Genomic DNA, 18,370 nt, shown 5'->3' with positions numbered 1-18,370 from the left:
CTAAAGAAGTGGAAGGAACTTGAACCATAATACACAAATTACAGTTTTGCACTCAAGATTATTTTATGATATCATCTCTGATCATTTTGTTTCTTACAATAACAGTGACTGCTATAATAAATCACGCGTATCCTAATGAAATTTTTATTAGTTTTATCCATTTTATAATCAAAGTGTCCATATGTCCCCTCTATTACTCCCAGATATTTTTGAGTGTATCCACAGCCCCCATGGGAGAGCTGACCCACTTACACCAGCATGGTTTTGTTTTAGGAACTGATTGGGATGCATGAAGGGAAGATATAAGATGATGTTTCACTTCACGACACAAATATGCTTAAAATGCAAATAAAACACACTTTTTTGGTGGCACGGTGGAGCAGTGGTTAGTTCCCTCGCCTCGCAGAGAAAACGTCTGGGTTGAAGCGCCAGCCGAGGCCTTCCTGTATGGAGTTTGCATCTTCTCCTTCCTCTAACTGCTCCGTTTTCATCCCACAGCCACAATCAAACTGTGGATCTCTGAGCAAGACCCTCAACCCCCCTGGAGAAATTAATAACGCATTTTGATGTTGTTAAATTCAGCGTAAGGCGCAGTGACAAACTTTCCCTCTCAGCACAGCAGTGGTTTGTAAAAGCGGCTGCTAGATCCACCGCACTGACTCTGTGGCCTCATGCGTCACTCGTCCAGGCCATATGAGGTGTATCTGTGTGTGTTTAGCGTTGGCGGTGTTGGGGGTCACTTTTGTGAATCTTGTGATCTGTGTGTTTGTTTTGGCACAAGCTTCAAACCTGAAGTGTAGAGGGTTAAAGGACGTGTGCAGAGACCCGCGACAGGGATCCGTCTGTCAAAACACAAAACGTTAGGTTCGTACTGTGGTACAAGAAACATTGTTTGGCCAAAAATAGCAGCGATCGTTACTTTAAATGTGTTACAGTTTTCCTTTCCTTTAGCCATGCAAAACAATAATTGAATATTGCATGAAATGGCATTCATGGCAAATAAGTCAGCCGTTCACTTGCAGGTTAAATTCAAACTAAAGAACACAGGAATGAGTGTGTTTGTCCCACTGTTCAGTTCATCATCTGCTCAGGTTTTCTCCCAAATCACCTCAGATTAAATATAATCCTCAACATAACCCAACAACTGGGCTGAGCCGGAGGTCATTCATACTGTGAGGGAAGAGAGCTAACCACGGCAGCTCATGAGCAGCCACACACAAACCCGTCAGGAACAGAACTGGAAGTTCAGCATCTTCAATCGCGGAGCAGCGTGAAATTAATATTTACAGGAAGTGGGTGTTGCCGTACAGCTCAGTCAGTCTGTCGGTGGTCAGTCTCATTTAAAAAAAAAAGAAATTCAGTAACAGCGAGGCAAAAACAATGGCAGGGAAACAACCCTCCACAGAACCATGAGGTTAACAACTAATGCGGCGAATGATACTGAAACTGTGTGAACTTCCGCTGTGTATCAGGTGATCGGCTGCTTGTTGACGTTTATAAATGGGCCAGTGTCACACACTGCAGTCTCTGCAGTGATCAATGCCCCGGACCCAGAGCTGCACAGAAAACACAACATCTGCTCTTCACCGAGACCGTGGACAGACTGAGGAACTGATATGGTAAAAACCACCTACTGTCATCCTGAACAGACAGAATAGATTATTTTTATCACTGTATGTTTTACTTTATATATTTCTTTTAAGATTATCTCTGTGTTATTCAGGGGAGACGCAGCAGTAGGAAACATCTGGCGGTTAGAGGAACGGCCTTTTTTTAAATTCTAATTGAAATGCAAATATTTTCACATGTAATAGATTCAATATTCAATTTTTTTAAAATATAAGTTGTAATGTGAAATCATAAGTGTAAGAGTTGTATTAATTACTGACTATATGTTAAAGTTAACCAGGAATTTTAAATTTAAGCATCTGCCTATTATGAGAAGAGTCATGGTTGTTGCTGCCCTTGTCTATGAGTTGAGCCCTGTAAGCGTCGTCCTCTCACACTTAGAAAACCCCTGTTTTAGAGGTTGCTCTGTTGTCTGTTTGATCATCTTTGATCTTCTGAGTCACTCTGGGCCTTTTTTGTTTCTGTTTGGTTGTTTAATCTGCCCCATGGCTCCTGGACCTGTCATTCCTGTTGTGTAATTTCACCATGATCACAGCTGTTTTACGTATGAGTGTATTAAAGTCTTAATACTGCCAGTTTTATGTGACGCCATGTAAGTGTTTCCAGGCTGTATCTCCTCCATGTGACTGATAATAATCTATGCCATTCTATATTGACAATGCACAGTAGCTAGATAGAGCATTGATTGCAGTGCAGTATGTGTGTTTTACCATTAACAGTGACTGAGATGGACCAATACTTAAAGGGATGTTTTCTTGTCAGATGCAGCAATAAATATACAGCATGTTTCCTTAGATGTTTTTCTGCTGTCGTCACTCACAGAACACAACCTGGACGATTATAGCTCAGGCAAAAAGGCTGTTGATTAAGATGAAAACAGAAGAGTGCAGGGCAGTGTTAAAAAAACACAAACAGTTAAATTTTTTTTGTTTTCTTTTTTAATACTGTGGGAATATACATAAAATGCAGTTTGTAAAGGCACAAACACAAAACATAATTTGGTTTATCTTCCAGAAAAGAAGGCTGCTTGTTTCGACTAGCTTGACTCAGCATTCACAGGCAAGAGAGAGAAAATATCCGATCACAAAATGACACACGCGTTCAGTCATCCACTCAACAATTCTGACACTGTCCAGGCGCCGGGCCACGATTCATCCAGTCATAACCCGCTGACAGTAACTGAAAGTGACGTCTAAGTAAGACAGTTTTGTACTCCTGTAGGTCCAAAAGCACTTGGAGAACATACCGGCAGTAAACAGTAATAGTTGTATAAATGTATGGAGTATATCTGCAAATGTCAAGTGAACACAGATAAATCATCAGATGCTGAAAACAAGAAAATGTAACATTTCAATATGTTGCTGTCGTTAAATTCAAAATCAGCAAATATATTTCATCAACTGGTTAAATGTTCAACAATCAATGGCTGATCACTGATCAATGTTCTATTGGAACTAAATGACAACTTATTAGACTTCCACAGTGTCCCAGCCTTTCTAAAATTCACTTATAACAACACGGTGGTGTTTCTTTTTTTTTTTATGAGGAAAGAGTTGGCTCAGTTTAAACTATGTCTGAAAATACATTTTACAGCTCACGTTAAATCCTTCAAATGCAGAAAGAAATATTTTTGGACTTTAGTTTTTTTTTTACTCATTCCATTATTGCAAGATGTTGCATCAAAAAAGGCCCAAAAGGCACATCGGAGTTTCAGGTTTAGGCAACTAGCTTTCAAGACCTTTAACCTTTGGTAGTAATATGCATCTTCAAGAAAAACAGAGAGAAAAAAAAACAAATGTCTCCTGTAAATGACAGCACAGCCTTCTGCGTACAACTGCAAAGTTATTTGAAGAAATCGTGTCCTTTACATTTATTGATTTTCAGGGAGAGTTCTTTAAGACTTTCAGAGGAGCCAAACTGCAGTCGATCTTAACCTTAAGGAGTGCAGATACTGTAGATCTATCAGGTCAAGTTTTATCTGCACCACAACTCAAAGACAACTGAAGGGAAAGATGAAGTCAGCTGCACTCACTGTGGTATTTCAGAAAGCAGAGACACTTTTAACTTTCAGGTGGGTATAGGTGGTTACCTGCTATCGAGAGGGACTGCACTCAGTTTAGAGACAATAAAGCTAAGTAATGCACTTTAACAACAAGGTATGATTAATTCTCCCAAAAAGAAAAAAAAAAAAGAAAAAAAAAACCAATCAGTGTTGAATAAGATATTGGTTTGTGTGTGCTGTGTTCAGACTGATATTACGGATTTACCGAGGCATCCGAAGGCCTGCTTGGCGGTAAACTCAGCCGTTGTGTTACAGTGATTTCGCTTGTTATGACGCAAAGGTTGCAGCTCCACTGCTGCTCTCCCAACCCTCTCCTACAACACAGTGAGGTCCTGATAGCACACACACACACACAAAATAGCTCACACTTGATTTTTTCCTTTTCGAGTATGTCTAAATTACAAATTAATTTTAGCTGACGCTGTGTACTGCAGGGCATTGCTTAGCTTCTCCACACCGACTTCGGGCTGATTCCCGTCCCCTGCAGCCAATCCACCAACTGTTGGGAACTACCTCACACATCGAATAACCCAGTCGGTTGGAGGGTGTCGTCGGATCGGCCGCAGCTGGGGGCATCTGTCCGATCGCTCTAGCTGTCCCCCTTCAACATCTCTTCGATTTCTTGATCCCAGCCGTCATCTCGGTTCTCGCCATCAGCCAGCACGTCGTACTCCTGAAGCTCCTCCTGCAGCTCCTTCTCCCAGTCCGCCGTCTCCTCTGGAGGATAAAGACCAAACCACACAGTGATGAGTCACACGCAGGAAATCTGTGAAGGAGTGATGGCCCAGCTCCTCCAGCAGCCCCACCCTGTGGCTGGCTCGGATGATCCTTCTTGTCCAGAACCAGCTGCTCCATTTCTTTGAGAAGATCGTCTTCGTTTATCTTGCAGGACCCGAACGCATCGCTCGCAAATTCAGCCACAGGAGGGCTGAGCGAGAGCTCCTCTTCATCCTTTTCACAACAAAAATGAAAGGATGAAATTTTGAATTATAGTTCAGCCATGGCTCTGAAATTCATTCTCAGGTAAAGGTGTTTCCCAGGTGCTTCCAGAAGTTGTAAAAGATATGTCAAATTTAGGAGGAACCTGACCTCTGACTCCAAACAACTTTAAAGGCTGCATGTTGAGATTTCAATGTGGTTGTACTGAAATCTGATCCATTACATTGGCTTTAAAGATGAGTTTCAGTGTGAAAGTGACATTCGACCCCAAAAATAAGATAACCTCACTTTTTTAGGCCTGTTCACAAAAAAATAACTTAAATTCAGACCAATATGGTATCATGATGGTGTTTGTGGACCCTAAGGAAGCCCGTACTGTAAAGACAAACTGAATAAAACATTAGCAGTGACGAATAACACTACTGATTATTATAATTTTCAAATGAAGGATTTTAAAAACACTTCAAACACCTATTGTGCAAAAAGAAACAGTACTGCTTGAAACTGTATTTGTTATTGGTAAATCAAATGTTATTGCACTTCAGTTTAATAATTTAGCACTCTCTGAATAAAAAAGCACTTCTCATTATTGAATACTGGGCATAACAATGCAATTAATAGCAAAAAGTCATGTGATCATTGCAGACATTGTTCCATTTATACTTTGTTAGTATTCCTGAAATTGAAATTTATTATTATTTTTATATATATATATATATATATATATATATATATATATATATATATATATATATATATATACATATATATATATATATATATACATATATATATATATAAATATATATACAGAGCTACACTTTGCGAGATGAGCGCTATTATTTGACGTTACGTGGATTACCTCTTTTGTCTTTGGCTTGCAGATGGCAGGAGATGTCGGTTTGACCGCATCTGCGTCTGTATTTAGAGGAAAAAAAGGTACTCGTTATTCATGCTGTGACATTTTTCCACGCTACAGATTCCGACTGTAGCTTTGCTATTACTGCATTTGAGCCGTCACAAAGCCAAAGGTAAAATTCAACTGACAAAAACATGAGAATGAGATTAAAGGGCCTCAGTGTTACACTTGACAAAGGACCGTACCCTTCTGATGAGGATCTTCACCACTGGAGCAAGTTGTCTCTGCGTTCTTTCGTTCGACAGCCTGCTGTGCAGCGAGAGCTGTGAGCTGAGCTGATTGTTTGATCAAAGACACGCGGTAGAAGTAATTCTTCCAGAATGCCTCCTCTTTGACCCTTAAAAAAGAGCAACACATAGACAAGTTTTTTTTTTAGTGACAAATCTAGTCCTCCACACGCTTCTGAACACACAGGATGGTAAAGTTCATCAGTAAGCGAGATGCTCTCACTGTTTGGGGACCAGATGGAAGCGCATCTTCCTCAGGAGCTCGTCCTCCTCCAGCATCACCATGGCGACTGGATACATTTGCTCAAAGTCAAAGTGAAATTGCACCCCAGCAGGAGGCTCTCGCAAGAAATTTCTTTTGTCCTGTTGTCAGATGACACAACACAATGAAGTTGCTTGTTCTGGCAAGACATTCATGCACATTGTAACTGTTCCTTTAATCCCACAACAAGTGTTTCATGAGTTTTCTCACTGCTGAGAGGGCTAAAATCTGTTGCTGTATGGTGTCCTCTTCATAATAACCAACCCATGGAGGCACAGCAGAGCCTAGGAACAATAAAAAAAACACAGGTATGTAGTCACTGTATTGTAAATGTACTCACATGGTTGATATGTTGATAAGAGGGTTGATAAAGACAAAAATGTGATCACAAGAAAAGTCCTTATATTGCTTGACAGAGAGAATTATAACAGTCCAATAATTTGCAATAAAAACACTGACAAAGGACAGAAGTTAAATAGAATAAAAAATAAATAAAACCTCATTAACATATACATTTCCAATTAACCATAAACAAGCTTGAAGTTAACAATGAGACATTTTACGATTTCCTGGAAAATATCTGACCATTTTTAATTTGATGGTAGCACTACATCTCAATGAACCTGGAAAGTGAGGAGCTCAAGGATAGTAACTGTTACAAATATAAAATTATTTTATTATTTTATAACTTTTTACATTTTATTTTACAACTTATTAGGTTTATTTTCAACAGGTAACATGAGCTCACATAAAAGTAGCATTTAACAGAGAACAGCCTCTCAGATGTAAATATGAGCAGAGATTCAGTAAAATCATGGAAAACATTAAAATTTAATTAAAAAATTCAAATGATTCTATAAAACAAACGTTTACGATCCCATCAAACTCAGTGAGTTATATGGTCAAAAGGATCCTTGAGAGAAATCCTTGTTCACGCAGGACAAGGTCCAACCTGGATGCTGATAATCTTTGAGCTCCAAGCCTGCATTTAAACAGGCATGATCTTCTATCAAAAGAAAACATTTGTAGTAGTGTCATCATGAAAAGGCGGGAGTGCCACACAGTGGTAAACACGACTGTGCTCCAGGTTTTTTGTTTTTTTGCTTTTTTTTTGTGATGTGCTGTCAAATTCAAAATGGATTATATTTTCCCTGAAATGATAAAATGTTAGGGCTTCAATAGTTGTTTATGTTTAACTGGGGACAGAACATGGCTCATGGAATTTGCACAGCAGTGGACTGTTTTAATTGGCATTTAACACAGAGTGCTAAAAAATCTGGAACTGGAGGAGTACTTAAATAATTTCTATGACATATTTGGAAATAGCTCTTTGCATTTCAATTATTAATGGACTACCAATCTGTACCAAAGGAACCTGCACAGAGTCCTTCAAGTACCTTGTCTCTCACTAAAGATATGAGAAGATACATTAGCAGAGAAAGGTTTACCAAACCCTGACAGTAAGATTTTTTTTTTTTTTTTGGGGGGGGGGGGGGGGGTACTGTGAAGGCAGAGTGAATGCTACAGCGGCTAAACACTGCCACCCAATGCACAGAGCTGGAATTTCTTTCATCTCATACCTTCACTGATGGCCAGTGCCTGGGTAGGCTTTCACTTCTATCTCTTGATTGGCATTCTGCTCAAAAATATGAACTGAAAAATGGCTAAACATAACAGTAATCTACTCTGGTATACATGTTTAGGCCTTGTAGTACTGGAATACCACTGTGCACCATAAGATGGTGTATTTGCCCTGTGAGGGCCTGTCTGGCAGTGAACTGAATGCCAGTGTGATCACAACAACAGGCACATCCCTCAAACATTACTGTGTATCTCTGATGGGCAGACAGATAATGAACACTGAAAACAGAATTACTTACTGAACTGTTTGGCCTTTTTCTCCTGGACAAACTTTTGCTGCTCTTTCTGGAAATCACCCAAGATCGTCTGAGGGGAGAGAAGATCTTACTTAACAAAACAAACATCAAAATAGTGAAAAATAGGCGAAAGAGTTTACAACCTTATCGATAATGCCATTAATGTTGCCCTCCTCCACACTCTTCTTTAGGTTTTGTGCCGTTTCAACCACCGACTCGGACAGCTTCTTTGAAGCACTGCTAGCGAAATTATAGATGTAACCTGCAACAAGATACAACAAACAAATATATAGTCTTTCTGCAGATACAAGTCTGATTGTGCTCTGTGTCGTTTGCCAGAAGCTCACCACTGAAACCTTTGGCTTTTTCTACAAGTTGAGCCGGCGGAGCCTGCGTGTCCTCGGCAGGAGTCTGCTCACTTTGAGCAGCAGCCGTCACCTTCGTGTTATCATCGCTCGTTTGTTCAACTTGGTCACTTTCGCCCTCGATTCCGAGCCACGATCCCCAGCTCTTAAACATACTCACGTGTGTCGACGACGAAAAGTTAGAAGAAGCGCGCTGACATGCTCCCCTGCTGTTTGTTTACCTGTGAATGCAGACTTTCTGGTTGTGTGAAACTAAACGCTGCTGACGTTCTCACACGGCTCCTCTCTTCTTCTTCCGCGAAGCGCGGTGATTTGACCCTGCTGGTCACCCGTACGGATTGCCATGGAAACGCACGCGCTCCGCTCTACTTCTTGGCTAAGCTAACCCATAGCTAAAATCTGCGATAATTCCGATCCGAATCCACAGAGAAATGAGTTAAAGCAGGACGTCCTGGTCCCGGTCCTGTTTTAAAACAGTTTTATTGTTTTCTTTGTTTAAATCTCCACAGAGTGAGTTAATCTCCCGGCTTTTTTGCTGCTGACGGTAGATGGCAGACCTGCGCCGCGGTTCATCCACTTGTTCTCCCTGTTGTCCACGGCCGGAGCTGCTAGTTTAGCCTAGCTAATTTAAACTCTCCGGAGTGTGTCCGTGTCAGTGTGCCGCTGTCGGTTTGTATCATGAGGTAGGACTCGGACCGAGCTGCTGCGGCTCTCAACGGCGTAACTTCCCGGCTTCTCACACGAGTTGGTATCTGTTTGGCGAACGAGTAATTCATTTAGAAATAAAAGCACTTCACAGAAGATGAAGTATGTGTAACGTAAACCTGGGATATATCTACGTGCCTGCCCGACGGAGCTTTCCTGTTTTACCGCTCTATCCAGAAGTGGAATTTCCAGGTAAGGTCAGCCGTGAGTTTTGTAACTTAAAGCATTAATTTGGAGGATAAAGTAGCTCACGGTAGCGAGAGAAAGAGAAGTCAGCGTATCATGACGCGCTGTTGGTTTCACACGAAGATTGTGTTACCTCTAATCGAGCTGTTAAAGTCGGCTTGGCGGTGGTGGTACTATTTGTTGTTGCACCATTGTGCTGCTCCACAGTCATAGTTTCCTTTATTCTCTCCTAAATAATTAGATTACGTTTAAGTCAGCCTATCTGGAGTATGACAACAGGTGTTTAGGCAAAGTTTCTAACAATCAGACGCGTATATCAGACATGCTTACTGCGGCGAAAGATGCAAAAACATCTCACTCTGTATAGAGGAAATTATAACATGAAACTTCCGCACATTCAAGTCCTTTAAATTAATTACCAGAAAACCTACAGTCATTATAAACACTGAGTAGCTGTCCCGATAAGAGTGGATGGAGATAAGAATTTAAATTGCAACTTGAAGTTTAATTTAAATATTTTAGACGTACTACTTAAAGCTCTTTAAATATTATTTATATCCTCTCTCATTTTATCCAAACATGTATTGCTAAAAACCTTTTTTTAATTGCATCCCATCCACGTGTAGTAACATCCACATTGGAAATCATATCATTGTATACAATAAGTAAAAGCATCTGTGGTTGGTCCTTTTGCCTCATTGTAAATGTGCTCACTACCCAGGACATTGTAATGTTTAAGTGTATATTTAAAGTCATTACATATTTCTGTTTAATTTTTCATGTGTTTCAACATTGTGTCCTGCAAGTTTAATTCTACACTATCAAAGATAGCATCAACACATTAGATTATTGATAAAAGTAAACATTCTTTTTTTAGAGCCCAGGGTTTATTTAAAGCCACATAGTTGTTTATGTTTATAATCGTCATCTGAGAGTTTCGAGGTGAAGATGAATCATCTTGTGTCATATTTACAGTGACACAGCAAATATCTGCCCTGTACTTGAAATATGTAGTGCATCATTTGAGTTGATCATTTGATTTTTGTTGGTTAGCAGAAATTAGTTTGGAGTTGTTTGATTCCAGGCTCTTAAACAAGAACATTTTCTGCTTGCAGTCTAAGATTTCAGGCGTTGCCTGCTTCTCAGAATTTTATAAAGAAATACAAGCAAACCAAGGAAAGATGGGGGTTTGTTTGTTTAGTTTATAGATTATTAGCCTTGAAGGAAGTACATACCTATGGAACTATACTGTTGGGAACAATGTGTTTCTTTGAAGGTCAGAATGATGTGATGAAATGTGATCATCCTTCAAGTAGTCTGATATCCTAGCTCCTTCGTCCCCAAAAGAAGAATGCTGTTTGAAAATACTGCAGTTCAGCACAGGAAAATTAAAAGGAAAGCAATTTTTTTTTTATTTTAAAGAAGTAGACTTTTAGACATTGTCATTAATACACACTTTTACCACAATCTCATCAGTGTGATCATGCTGCTTGCAGTGGTGAATATAGAGCTAAAGTTATGATTAAATATCATCAGCGTGAGGTTGTAGAAAAACACACTTATGTCTCAGAGCAGCAGTATCAACCTGTCAGAAGTGTTTGCCATACATTGAGCCTTCCGGTGACCATACTGGACAAATGCTGATTGATATTATCATGCGTTAGACATGCTTTAATGCCTGTGCTAATTTACTTTCAAACCAGTACAATGGACGCCGAGGGATACAAGAAGGATCCACATGGTACTGAGGCAGAGACCTTTTGGCATGTGAGGCAGAGGTCAGGAGATGTGGATCAGAGGACCAGAGATGGAGAGAGCTGGAGGCTGGTGGATGTGTTTCTCTCAGGAGGTGCACCATGGGGGTTCACGCTCAGAGGAGGGCTGGAGCACCGAGAACCACTGCTCATAACCAAGGTAAAGTATATAAACAAATGGTATTTTTGTTTTAAAGAACAGGGTGCAAACAGAGTTGTTGTTGATGGTTGCAGAGCGAGGAGTGACCTGCTGACCTAGCTGAACAAATTTTCTTAAAAGAAAAAAAAAAGAGCGAAAAGATAAACTTTTTTTAAATAGTGATCTCATTATGAAATTGATGTTAGCAACACACACACAAAAAGCAGGACACAGTCATGTTTGCCAGCTGTTTTTTTATGGCCTTTTATTAATCTGATGATGCAATGTTTTTTTTTTTTTCATTTTTCTTTCTTCATATGAAAAGGGCTTTTAGTGCAAGAAAAAAAACATCGACTCATTTGAATTTTACAATACTAATTTTCCTCGTCTTCAGTCAGTGAATCTATGTGCATGCTGTAGTTAGTCTGATAATCACAAACTGGTGAATCTCTGCTCATCTTTCTCTCTTAGAGACTGTCCCTCTAAAATGCTCTTTTATTGACCTTCATAAAGACAATATACTAAAAATCAGAAAAAAAGCATGATTTCCAGCATTGTCATGAGGATTTTAACCAGATGTTGGAGGTTATGGTGGATGGTACACACAAAGAAGCCAAGATTATAATTTTAGTTTCTGCTGTGAACTAATGAAACACCACTTTCTTCACCTTGCTTGAGTCATTGCATTTTTTCCACTGTGATTCAATTCAACTGTGTGGTGTTTTTAATTCCATTCAACTCAATTCAGCTGTATTTATATAGTGCCAACAGTACAGCACAGTTATTTGTTGGCACTTTCACAGGCAGAATGCTAAAGGTTGAAATTCAAATATCTCAGCAATAACAAAATGAATGAACACAAAATTAAATGTAGACTTGAATTATTCATGATTAATATTGAATAATCCCTGAATATTAATCTAATGGTGGAGTTTGCTCTCACTCCTGATTATTTAACACTCAAATGAAATTTCTTACCTGTTTCCATGGTTTTTGAATCTTTGCTTTTTCTCCAAATATCAATTTGTGCACCAATTGGTTCTTTTCATGCTCAACAGATGTTCAAAACAGAGAGACAAAAATGTCTTACTGGATATACCTGTAAGTTGTAACAGGAAAAAGAAAGAATTGGCCATATAGAAGAGGCACTTATGATGCCAAAGTCGACATGGTGAAGTTTTCTTGAGCAGTCTGAACATAAACTAAATAGCACAGATAACCTGGAAGATTGAAATATTCCTCATTCATAACTTGATTTAAGAGAAATGTTACTTTTTTTTGGCTTGAACAGTAAAAGAGGCTGTCCAGAATTCTTTTCTAATATTAGGCATGCGTGTACTTCTGATTACGTAAAGAATGTGCATACTTTCACCACCTGTAGGTTTCATGACCAAATATGACCAATTATAAGTGTGTGCTAACATTTTGTACTGAGCTAATAGCTTATTTGTTATGCCAATTATGAAATGGTAGCACATTGCTATTTGAGACCGGGACGGAGAACATAGTCTCGTGAACATCAGCATGTTTACAGCATAAATCTTTGAGTGCAAGCATTTACCTTAACTGTTAGACAGCCATTACCATGGCTTGGGCTCGTAATGCAGTCGTTCAGGCCTTTGAACATGAAGTGTTTGCTGTCTGCTTTAGTGTGTGAGCTGTCAGTCAAAACACCTTCAAAGCATTTGCTTTTTGTTTGCACTACTAGTGTGTGGAAATTAGCTTCAAATTTGAAAATAAGCCAAGCATTCTCTTTTTTTTTTTTTTTGTTTTTTTGTGTTTGTTGAATAGGTATTTTGATCCACAGTCTGCATTCTGTGTCTGTGTGAAGAATAGTAGCTCTCTGCAGATTCACCCAGTCAGCTCATCGATAACAGCATGACCTCACTTCTCTGTAGACTTTGTAATGATTTACCACAAAAACCTTGCTCGTTGATTTCATAATGGCAGAATGCCAACCCGTGTTTGTCAGGAGCTGCGTCCCTGCTCGGTTATTTCTGCACTGACCAAACAGGCAGGACGTGCGAGCAAAGTTCAACCCAGATGACCGAAACTCCACAAAACTGGCAGTGATACAGTTTGGCCCACAGTCGACCCATTACTGTTGTTTTTGCAAGCATGTGATGGAGTTGACTAGAACTCTGACCATTTTAAGTCTCTTAGCTGGATGATTAAATGCCAAGGTTACATTACTGAATTTTGAAATGTGGGTTGTTGCCCAGCTCAACTACAGGCTTTAATATTGTGCGATTCATTGTTCATGCTTTGGCACCGAGCAGCACGTGTTCTCCAGCGAGCAACTAAAGTTCACCGTGTTTTCATCAGAAGGTGAGAGGCTCAATCTTATATTCTTTTCACAGCTTTTTGCTCTCAATATTTTCATCTGTGTAATTACATTCCTCTGAAATAATATTCAGTGTTCTCCTGGCTGACATGACAAGATTTTTTTTTCTACCATTATCGGAAAAAATAAATTAGTCATGGGCTATACTCAACACAGATTTCTTAGGATGACTTGAGGTGCCTCCAGGTTTAATTTAGCTGTCACTTAGGCAGTGGTGTGTGTTGTTATGTCTCACCTGGACATCTGCTCTCTCATGCCTGTGAGTTGGGTTGAGTTTAAGTTGGTGGGGAAGCTTGTGGTACCAGGAGCAGGAGAGGAATGTTTGAGCCTTGTTTGATTTTGTGGATGCAGTGAATTATCTGTGACAGTCCGAAGCCCATTGGAATGGCATGATGGGATATATTAAGACAGGGTTAGTATTTGGTGCTCCTTGAGAGAGCTCAATGATTATAGACATTGATTCACCAAAATCCGGTGAGTTATCTGTGTTAACTAGATGAAGGTGTGTTTAAGCCGCCTCCTCCTCTGGGTTTAAGCAGACTACTGTCTGCTTAGGAGGGGAAAAACAACAGTAAGGACTCTTATTCAAACCATTTGTGTGTTTGATGACATCAATATGTGAAGATACTGCAGACACAGCGTAAGTGTAGGAGTACTTTACTCTTTATCGGCTCACCCATTTTTTTCCCCAAGAAAAGAAAAACAATGTCAATGTACAAATTTATTTGACTGTCTCAACTGCTCAAATGCAGTAGATGAGGTCCATTCTTGAAGCAGAAATCTTATTTTAACAGACGATCTGTGTAAATGGTCACCAAGGAGTGTGTACTATCAACATGACCTTAACTCAGTGTAATCCTCCTACTTTTTTCAGTTCTTTAACCAAAACGTATTACAGAGAAGAAGCTGTTAATCTGACCTAATAGAAAGAAAGGCAAAGCCTGTGCACAGAAGGCCATTGAGCAGATGACTCAACAGAGCGAATGATGCACTGATGCTGTCCATAGCTATGTTCTGTTAACCAAACAAAAAAATTAAGACTGTTTGACTCGTCTTGGACAAAAAAAGGAAAACAGTCAAATACAATTATAGTCTAGCTTTTAGTGAAGTATTTTATACCTTTTCTTCAAAATCTGTGTATTGAGAGCCATTTGAAGTCTTTCATCACAATCTTCCAAAATTTTTACCAGGTTTTAACTGCTGCTGAAGTAGGAGACATGACTCATTCTGAAAGCTGTCATTTTGCACACCGGCCCAGTGTATTCAGGCTCAGTATATTCCATCGGTTTTCTCAAGCAGTCATCAAGTGACTTAAATGAGCAAATTGATGTTTGTTGGCTCATTGCTGTGGTGAGTTACATTATCTTTTTAAACCGGGTAGAATGAGAGCATGAACATTGTCAAACTAGCTTGACTGTGGCTAGCCAGCACCACTGCCAGGAGCAGCCATCATTTGGCGCAGGTTAGCATGCAAATGCTTGAGTTGATGTGACTGTGCAGTGCTCTGGTGGCGTGAGAATATGCCTTTTTCTTTCTGGCACAGTGCACATGCTGCCTTGTTTTCATTTTATAGATGAAAACACTAACCCTAACCTTATGAAAACTGCCGCTAACTCATGCAGTGCAGTGTTGAAGGTGGACTACAGTAATATTTGTGATGCTGGCTAGTGAATCGGCAGCCATGTAACAGACTAGTCACGATGCGCTGCCAGGGGCCAGTTTCTGAGTCTTCAGTGTTTTTTGTTCTTTTTTTGTTAAACAGGCACTGAACAGAAATGAGCAGAATCTGTGAAACAGCCACAAAACTAGCTGGTGCATCTGTCGCTATGCAAGAGGGAAAACAGAACTCCAAAACAAGCAATATACATGTCTGCTTTGGTCGGTAGTAAGTAGGTTTGATACAGCTCACGACACTGATGTCTGCAGAAACTGCTTCATTCTACAAAAGAGTTAACAAAAAAATTAAAAAAACCCCTGAAGAATCCTTCGACACACACGTCAGAGATCAAAATAATCCATTTTATTTGCTGAATCTAAATCTGTCATTATAATGTATGGTCCATCTCGTTGTTGAGGAAAACTTTTAGCTTTATAACTCAGCTTGAATACCTCTGAGTTTGCTGCTTCTTGTTGCTCTTGTTGCTTTATTCAGGCCATGGATGCAGGTGAGGCCAAGGCCTTCCAAGCCCAGTCAGCTTTTCAGTCAAAGTCAACATAAACTTCACTGCCACATTTATGCCAATTTGAATGGGCAATCCTCCAAAGTACACATGAGCCACTGACCATATTAGTGACTGTCTGTGTTTGTGAGCATATTTAGCAACATTTCCCAAACATTTACAAACAGCCAGGGAGAGCAAACGCATTCTTTCCAGTACCCATGGAAAGTATTCCGAATATATTGGCTTCAAATAAAAGTGCATTTATGAGAGAAAGGCCCAGCTTGCTCGCATAGTGTGAGCTTCAGCTTGTATGGCAATCCACTGTGGACAAGGACGTCCAGGGATACTAGTGGACTGGAGCTGTAGTCCTGTGTGGACATGAGGGCGACTGGTCAGGAAAACCATGTTCAACCAGGCAGTGCTGAGTTTTGAACCTGCCTCAAACAAATGAATAACAGATTCATAAGTCTTTTGTGCTTCTTTGTTGCCTTATCCAGTGCAGGGTCACAGAGTGATGGAGCCAATCTGTGATTAGTTTATTCATGTTTGCCGTATATGTGCAAGAAATGATCACATAGTGTGGCTTTATCATCAGCATCTTCATTTTATGTACAGTTTATGAACAGCGAACACTAACATTTCCTTTTCTTTATTTTACATCAAGATCAATAGCTTTCTTGGCAGTTTTTTTCACATTAGGCATCTTCATCATTTGCAAGATTTTTTTTTTTTTTATTATTTTTTAAAGTATGGTTCATTGTTTGCTTTAGCGCTTTGGTTTGAAAAATATTCTGGATCTAATTAAAATTCTTAACATACCACTCATAGTTCAGGTTATGCACAAGGTCTTCTTGGACTTAAAGTCCTTAGGCTCAATAAACTTAAATAATCCTGTTTTACACAAGCCAGCTGGGCATGAACCTCATACATATGTTTCTCCTGCCAGGATCCGATTTTATATGGAAGAAAATATTGTTCGCTCTGAGAGAAGCTGTAACAGACATGCTTCCAAAAAAATTGCTCTGTTCTTACACGCTGTAATAAATTACCTGCAGGAAAACAGGTTTTACCAATTATTGAATCCTTTGTGTGGCAGCATTTTGGGATAGACTCAACTGCCCCAAGATTGCTCAAGCTTTTGAGCAAAGATGATTCATGTACAATGGAGTGATGGCTCCTGTAAAAGGCTTCAGTGCAGATAGAAAAGGTGTGGATGTGGGCTTTTAGATACTTTTTTTTTTTGAGTTGTCAGAGAGGAGATGGAACAGTTGACAAAACAAGCACAAACAATAACTATAAATGTTAAGCATAAGTCTTCATTGTAAAAGTGATTTTCCCTCTTGGAGTCCAATTGTAGTTGTGTGAGAATAGTGAAAGGCAGTGCATAGGTCCCTTGGGGTTCTGTAGATAGTGTAACACTTGAAGCAAAAGGTTTTAAAAAAAAAAGAACCCTGGAAGAAGAAGTAGAATTTGTTTTATTGAACCTTAGACATTCCCTGATTAAAGATGAGCCATGGTGGCAAATGTGTTCTGTGGTCAGTATCTATCTGGATAGCTAGCTTTAGGTAGCACAGCTAGAGAAGCTGGCAGAGCTTGAATGACCATCAAATGAATGTCCAGCTCCCTGCTTCTCAGAGTGTGACTGCTGCTATAACCAAATGCATTAACAGACTTTTTTTCATGCACATAAATACCACAAGAATGACCATTTTATACTGTGTTGGGCACGTTTTTAAATTTTGATGGCCCATGTGGTTCTCATATATAACATGTCAGAAGGCTTTGCTCCATGTATTTGTTTTAGGGCATTACTCGGCCCCGGTACAGGAGCCAGTCCAGCTGAGTCTGGGTGAAAGCAGGGAAACACACTGGTCAGGTCACCAGGCCAATCACAGGACAAATACAGACAATTCCTTCATATTCAGTGGTGATTGACATCCTGTAGTCAAACTGTATGCCATACCCAAGTTATTGCCCATTTGTTAGTTATAGCGTGCAGCAACCAATACGTTCTCCATGTAGTGTGCAACCCGAATGTGTTTGATGACCTTAGTGATTGAATGGTAAAATGAATAATGTTTCAGAGAAATGCACATGAAGGAAAGTGTGAAAAGACTCCAAGGGTACTGAGTATGTTGCAGTGAGTCACTTCAGTCTACCTAGAATAATTAATTCTTTCCAAAAGCGTCATTTCAATTAGTCTGGAGAGAATTCTCTTATTTTTCATAATGTGTATATCACAAGGAAAAAAAGTCACGTTAATAGTTCTGTGTTGTGTACATTCATCATCATAAATTTAAATCAACAATTGTACAGGTGAGCAAGAAGGAACACAGACATCGCAGATAATTTGCCTATGGTCATGAGCCTGCAATGCAGAGCGCGTCCCATTCCTCCTGTGAGAGCAGCCGACTCCTCTCCATGTGTTAGTATCCTGATATTTCTTGTCCTCTTTCATCACTGCGTGTGTTTGTGTTTTAAATGTTAAGCCCATTGATTCAGCCAAATGAAGGACATATTGTCTAGATGTTTTTTTGAGTAAAAACCAATTTCCCATTTTCAAGTGGCACCTTATGTTTTAAGGTGTGCTAGTCTTTTACTTGTTTAGAATAAGTTGGGCAAGTAGTTCATGGTAACTTTTGCATCTTTGAGTTACTCTTTAAAGCTCATCTTTTAATTTATCCATTTTAGATTACTTTACATTTTAAATATGAAAATACAACTGGAAAAAAATGTGAGGAAGCAGATTTTGATGATTAAAAAAAAACCCCTCTCACTTTTTGTACCTTTACAGTTTTTC

The 18,370-nt window shown here is 39.5% G+C and overlaps 2 protein-coding genes across 3 annotated transcripts in view; one reads left to right on the top strand and one right to left on the bottom strand.

Moving 5' to 3' along the window:
• Positions 1-3,088: 3,088 nt before the first annotated feature.
• LOC115381636 (synapse-associated protein 1) lies at positions 3,089-8,556 on the bottom strand. Its single transcript, XM_030083135.1, has 9 exons — positions 8,263-8,556; positions 8,059-8,177; positions 7,919-7,985; positions 6,249-6,322; positions 6,000-6,139; positions 5,735-5,886; positions 5,493-5,548; positions 4,498-4,642; positions 3,089-4,408 (listed from the first exon to the last, which is right to left on the bottom strand). The coding sequence occupies exons 1-9, from the start codon at positions 8,432-8,434 to the stop codon at positions 4,281-4,283; spliced, it is 1,053 nt and encodes a 350-aa protein (XP_029938995.1). The 5' UTR covers positions 8,435-8,556; the 3' UTR covers positions 3,089-4,280.
• A 420-nt stretch (positions 8,557-8,976) lies between these two features.
• Positions 8,977-18,370, top strand: part of shroom2a (shroom family member 2a) — a 41,883-nt gene continuing 32,489 nt past the window's right edge. Inside the window, exons 1-2 of one of the 2 annotated variants that reach the window (XM_030083400.1) lie at positions 8,977-9,177; positions 10,875-11,085. In XM_030083400.1, coding sequence (XP_029939260.1) covers positions 10,879-11,085 — 207 coding nt within the window. In that variant the 5' untranslated portion in view covers positions 8,977-9,177; positions 10,875-10,878. The remainder of the gene's footprint in view (positions 9,178-10,874; positions 11,086-18,370) is intronic. The other variant, XM_030083401.1, reaches the window with a different exon arrangement.

The sequence above is a fragment of the Salarias fasciatus genome, chromosome 23, assembly GCF_902148845.1.
Source record: "Salarias fasciatus chromosome 23, fSalaFa1.1, whole genome shotgun sequence".
NCBI lineage: Eukaryota > Metazoa > Chordata > Actinopteri > Blenniiformes > Blenniidae > Salarias > Salarias fasciatus.
Note: the sequence above shows the minus strand (reverse complement) of the source record. Positions and strands in the feature narration are given on the sequence as shown.